Source organism: Carya illinoinensis, chromosome 11, assembly GCF_018687715.1.
Source record: "Carya illinoinensis cultivar Pawnee chromosome 11, C.illinoinensisPawnee_v1, whole genome shotgun sequence".
NCBI classification, from domain to species: domain Eukaryota; kingdom Viridiplantae; phylum Streptophyta; class Magnoliopsida; order Fagales; family Juglandaceae; genus Carya; species Carya illinoinensis.
In genome coordinates, this window is record NC_056762.1 from 23,434,068 (window position 1) to 23,440,208 (window position 6,141).

At 34.1% G+C, this 6,141-nt stretch overlaps 1 protein-coding gene across 1 annotated transcript; it reads right to left on the reverse strand.

Moving 5' to 3' along the window:
• Nucleotides 1-224: 224 nt before the first annotated feature.
• LOC122280756 (expansin-like B1) lies at nt 225-1,912 on the reverse strand. The gene is made up of 4 exons (XM_043091770.1): nt 1,762-1,912; nt 1,421-1,527; nt 658-975; nt 225-413 (listed from the first exon to the last, which is right to left on the reverse strand). The coding sequence occupies exons 1-4, from the start codon at nt 1,910-1,912 to the stop codon at nt 225-227; spliced, it is 765 nt and encodes a 254-aa protein (XP_042947704.1).
• Between the last annotated feature and the right edge of the window lie 4,229 nt (nt 1,913-6,141).

Here is a 6,141-nt window from a genome sequence, read left to right on the forward strand (position 1 = left end):
CTAACCCCAAAGTCCAACATTAACTTGGCCTATTATTTATATTGCAACATGACCAAGAACACTCAGCGGACAAAGCATACAACACAATACCCTAGTAACTAGAGAGAAACTAATAAAATTGAAATGATCATACTTCTTTATAATACAATACCCATGCAATGATCATACTCCTTTATAATAAAACAGTAAAATATTATTAAAATTGAAAGAGCTTTCTAATTTATTTAGAGCTGAATGTTTGAGTCATAAGCAACCCCAGATTTCCACAAAGCAGGTAGATCATTTTTGGATTCCACCCAACCTTTGCCACCCACTTGAAACCTTATTTTTATTGAACCACTTGGTACTTGATTAGCCATCTCCCACACTGCCCCGAAGGCTTTCTGCATGCCCCTCCAATGTTTGCAATCCTCCTACATGCAAATGAACAAAGAGGCCAGCCCATCCATTAGTTTATAACAATGATCATCATATTTTAATAAAACCTTATTTGTGAAAATTTAGAGGGTGCAAGTTGCGGTATAAACTCTTTAATAAAAAAGTAAAAGTCATTAAAAAATTTAATTTTTTAGAGGTGAGGCAAGTTGCTCCAAACTCTCAAAGGCTTGGAGTTTCATAAATTCATATAGCATTACTCAAAGAATTATATGAATGTACCTCACACAATTCGACGGCTGTGATGTCGTTTTTCCCAGCTGCATATATAACCACTAGAGCAAGATAATTAGGATATTTGCTTTGCTCATGGACCTTGAACATAAGGTTGTAACCAGGGTAGCGACACGAGACCCTTCGGTATTCTACGTCAATCACGTCACGACCAAACAATTCCTTCGATGCTTTGGTTCCAGGGCGTGCCAATCTTTTGTAGGCACGAGAGCTAAGTATGAAGTCAGTGTTGTCACTTTCACTGTAGTCAGTCACCACCACGTTCACTCCATCCTTACTGCAATATTGTGATGATGTGCACCTAACCTGAAGAGTACGTCATCATCAATAAAACCATTAATTATACATGCTATATTATTATTATTATTATTTTGGACACCGAGTAGAGCAAATTACATAGGTTACTTCTTCATTAGTGCTATCTAACACAATCATTGTCCTTGAGTTTCATATGATAGGAAAGGTGTTTCAAGTTAAAGCAAGCTCAAACAGGTTGGGGTAGACTATGCTAGCTAGCTAGTTACTGTGCTATGCTTTATTCACAACACTTATCTACTTAATTATTCATGCATTACAATGCATTATATTATTTATTAGTTTAGTGAGTACGTAAACTATTACTTATTAGCTAGGGGACCCATTATATTTATTAAAAAATCAAAATATTAATATTTTCTTTGATAAGTTGATGTGACAAGCTTCTACATCAGTAGTGTATTTGATGTGTGAAAAAAGAGGCTTGTAATTTTACCTGATAGCATGCACCACAACCTGTGGCATTCTTATACAGGCTAGAGACTCCAGTCACGCTGCCATCATTGACAGTCCTTCCAAATTTTCCAAACCCACAAGTTCCGCCTATATGATCACCATTTCATGAGTCAACTGTACACAGATGATATATAAACCGAATAATTTTACACTTGCTACTTATTGGTATTAATTAGTATTTGGTAGAGAAAGAAAGTTGTTCAAAATAGATGAGCAAATAATTCCTTCACCATGCATGCACATAATAACTTGTAATGCATAGTTATGAATAACTCCAAATTGGTAGCCAAATAATATCTAAAAGTGTATATGCAGACGTACTTGGAGTCCCATGGCTATTATCACTACCGTAGTAGGTTGCTCTTGATGAGTAAGTAAAAATGTCTTGAGTGGCGCATATAGCAGGCAAGAGTAGTACCATGCAGATCACAGAAAGAATACCAACTTGGTTTTCAAGTACTGCAAGCCCCATATCTTAATGGCAAGGTTTCTTGATACAAGGTAAGATAATGGAAGAAAGAGCACAAAACCAAAGCTCTAATTAAGAAGTATGTAGATGGAGTTGCAGAAGAAAATGGACGAGGAGGCTAATTCGAATTAGGAAGCAAAGAAATTGTAGTCTAGCATTTATAGGATTTGAGGAGCGACCACAGAAGGTCATGTGTTGAAGTGAGAGTTTTTTCTATTTAGGGAGGAAAGGAATTATATTTAGAATTAGATTTGTATTATTAATTTTAGGAAAAATTTATAAAAAAAAAATATTTTATTATTATTTTGATTCAAATATGCATAATTTAATATGAGAGTTTTTCTTAAATGGCAAAGACAATTTCTAAAATATGTGATTTTACATTTGCATGTAGAGAAACCAATGCTTAATTTAGAGTAATCTCAATTCTAATGGATTATCATTTTAAAATTAATCCAAGTTTTAACTTTTGTGACATGAACATGTCTTAGCCTATTCCATTCACATCCAATCCAATCCTCATATTGGATTATCTATTTATTTTTTATAAAATAAAAAAATAATATTAAAATATTATTTTAATTTATTTATTTTTATTATATTTTACCATTCTACCAATAATATATTAATTAGTAATAATATTCTAATTAAATACATGGTTAATCATATTCCACCGAGAAAAGAAATGCAATATTTGCACGGAATAGATGATTTTTGTTTTGCATTTACTGTAGCATAAATTAACCGCTCATACACTTTGCATAATCCACTACATAGGATATTTTGTCCTAATAATAAAAAAAATAATTTTAAAATAATCCAATGCACGCGATATTTAGCTAATCCATTGACATATTTGCTCCGATGCTCTTAATATTGAGTACCCCTCGAGACCATTTCTGGAATAAAAGTCAATGCGCGCATGTTTAAAATAATATTATTGTATTAGCAAGTTGTAGAAAATTGTAGAAGACTGGAATACTCGAGACGTTTATCTGTTATGATATTAAATATTAATTGAAGGACTTGGCCCTATTGCCCCCATTATCTCGGCATCATCTTTATTAATGACAAAGAATTTCAACATATTTGAAGCTTAAAAACAGGTAGCAGAGAAGACATGATATTTTGAGTTTAAAATCTAAATACTCAACTCTTAAATTATTAAATTTATCTCAATTCGATCAAAATCTTTTTATAGAGACGTACAATCTTTTTTAACTCAACAGTACTTCTTTACATACCGGACACATAATCTTTTTTAATTTCTCATAAATATCTCTAAATTGATCATCTTAACATCTAAACATATTTAAACTCATTTTAAGTGGACTTCACAAAACTTACTCTACTATCTCATGAACACTTTATTGTTTATAAATAACTCAACTCATTATTACTCAGCTTAACATGCAAACGAGGGCTAAGAGAGCTCAAAATATAACCAGAAAAATATTTTATATAATTTACACCCAAATAAAACATAGTTCATCCCTAATTAATTCTCTCTCTCTCATTTTTTTTTTCTTTTTAGTGGGAAAGCCAAAGTATTAATTATTATATATATACATGTTGCATCATCAGACTATCATTTTTCTTCTTCAAATAACACTTTCTATATATTCAGTATACTTTTTCCAAAGAAAAATAAACTGCAGTTTATACATATTACCGAAGATCCAATAGACATTGTAAAACTTTTGTGATCAATAAATTTTTTTTCTTGTATAAAACTTTCTTATTTGAAAATATAAAACCAATAGAGAAGGAAAAAGGAAGTAATGTAATGCATGTCCTTGCGGGGGGTCCTTTTGCAAATGATTTTAATCAAAATAGACGGAAATTACGGTTCCTTTTGAAAATTTCTTTTCCTTTCATGCTAAGATACAATAAACTCTATTTTTATAAATAAAAATCATTTTCTTAATTAAAAAGTTACAGCGGAACACATAAATTTAATCATTTAAAGTTTCTCGTACCAAATATCTTGCCTAGACTTTCGTGCTCTTCCCCTTAGGTTGTGCCCGTCCTAACATGTCATGCCCATCTTGTTCATGAGAGAGCACACATAAAAACTAAAATGAATCGATGACTCATAAGCATTACTTCATACAGTTAAAATATATTAATATAGGTTTTCAATCATGCATTCAATACTCCATACTTACATATCGTACTTATCATGCATGGATATACAGTTCGTTTTAAAAATGTTGCGAGGTGGAATTTTTCTTTTAAAACATGCTTTCTTTTCTTCAAATAGTTCCCCAAGCCTCACTGCCTTCATTTCTTAAAGAGTCTTTTCATACATACATCTTTTCATACATGCATTCATGTATACATACATTCATGCATTCATATTTTCTTACATACATTAATGCATACTTCTTTTCATACATACATGCATTCTTTCTTAACATACATACGTTCTTTTCTTATCACTATCATAGGCCGTTGCACACTGTTGTGCCCCGTGTAATAGGGTTAGTAGTCATTTTGACCCGATTCCGCCCAAGGCCATGGGTTGGAAATCCATTCTGTCAGGGTGCAGCACTGGGTGCACTACTAGTACAACTTACCTAACATTGCAATCTGCCCAGTCCAGTCCATTCGGTAACTTTTCCATTCCAACCATATGGCCATTACGTATTTTCAAATATCATGCATTCAGTTCGTTCATTCATTTTCAGTCATTTCCTTTCATTTTCAATCCTTTACAGTCCATTTATTCATTTCAGTCTTTACAGTCCAGTTCTTACAGTTCTTCAGTTCATTTCATTCATAAAGTCATTTTAAGGTTCATGTATCTTTTAAAGCTTCGTTTCATTTCCTTTCGTGAACACACATACAATACGTACCTCATATAGCATCCATTCACATGCATATACATATGTACTTTGGGTGTATGAAAAAGGGCTACCAAGGAGGGCCACTACATACTTATACTTGAAAACTTATGCTTTGTTTTCTTTTTCGTAAAGAGTGTTTTCATAGAGAAAAAGTTTTATTTTCCTTTTTGAGAAAAAACTTTCGTTTTCATCTTCATTTATATCAAAAACTCTAGAAGAGTATGAACGCAATACGTACCTAGACTTCATGCCATACTCATTGCATGCAGTCCATTCGTGTGAGTGTCAGATGGCAACCTACATACATACACATAACCTTATGTCATCATCTATCTAATGCATAAGTAACTATACTAAAAATATAACTATGCCTCACTTCGAACACTCTCCATCCATCCTTGGAATTTTACGTGTCATTTACTATGCTAAAACCTTCAGGGTCTTATTCATTAAAGTAAACCTCCATGATTCACCTTATGGTTAAGACACTTAGACCTCTGTCTCATTCTTCTATTAACCACTTGTCGACACATGACTCAGATTGACAAAGTCACGCATCCCAGCCCTAGACAACTTACCCATTACTACCTTCATGTATTCTAACCCATATTAAATCCTCATTTCCATCCAGGCAAGCTACATGATTTTAAGCCAACTTTGGGGCTAAAACATCATGTAATCATGCTGAGGACAGATTACCCATTATATATGATGAACCTGTCCGGCATATGTGTCTCGCTAGAGGCACGTGTACCTTATCCCTTTTTATCACCTAGGACCAACTTATAATTCCAATGAGCACCCACTTGTATCAACAAGCTACATACTCTGATACCAACTTACTCAGACCCGATCGATAGGACTCTTCCTACATGTTGGCCTTGTACAAATTCATCCCAACACTTGATAAGAAAAGATTGCATCCATGAATGCGCCTTTGTCATGTCACGTAGCTCGGAACTAACCCCAAGTCACGTCACGACGCTCGTCATGCTTCCGCTGTACTGTGATACTTTTCCACCACTTCCTCAGACGCTCATCCTTAAGTCAACCACAAGGTGACACCCTTCACCTTGGACTACAGGCCACACATTACCACTGCTTTGAGACACTGTTACACAATTCTCGACACTGCTCACACACCCTACGCTTCTCAGATACCCCATCCAACCCTTTGTGACAAGCAGTCTGGTGTATCATGAGATAGCACAGAGTACATTCATGTGAATTCTTTTTCCTTTGTGACATCACTTATTATCACAACGCACATCACATGGTGCTTCACTATACGAAACGAAGCACAAGCCACGTGTGCTCCCTTCACAACAGTATACCACATCACAACTATGGCACACCTCAGTACCTCACACCCATAATTCACAA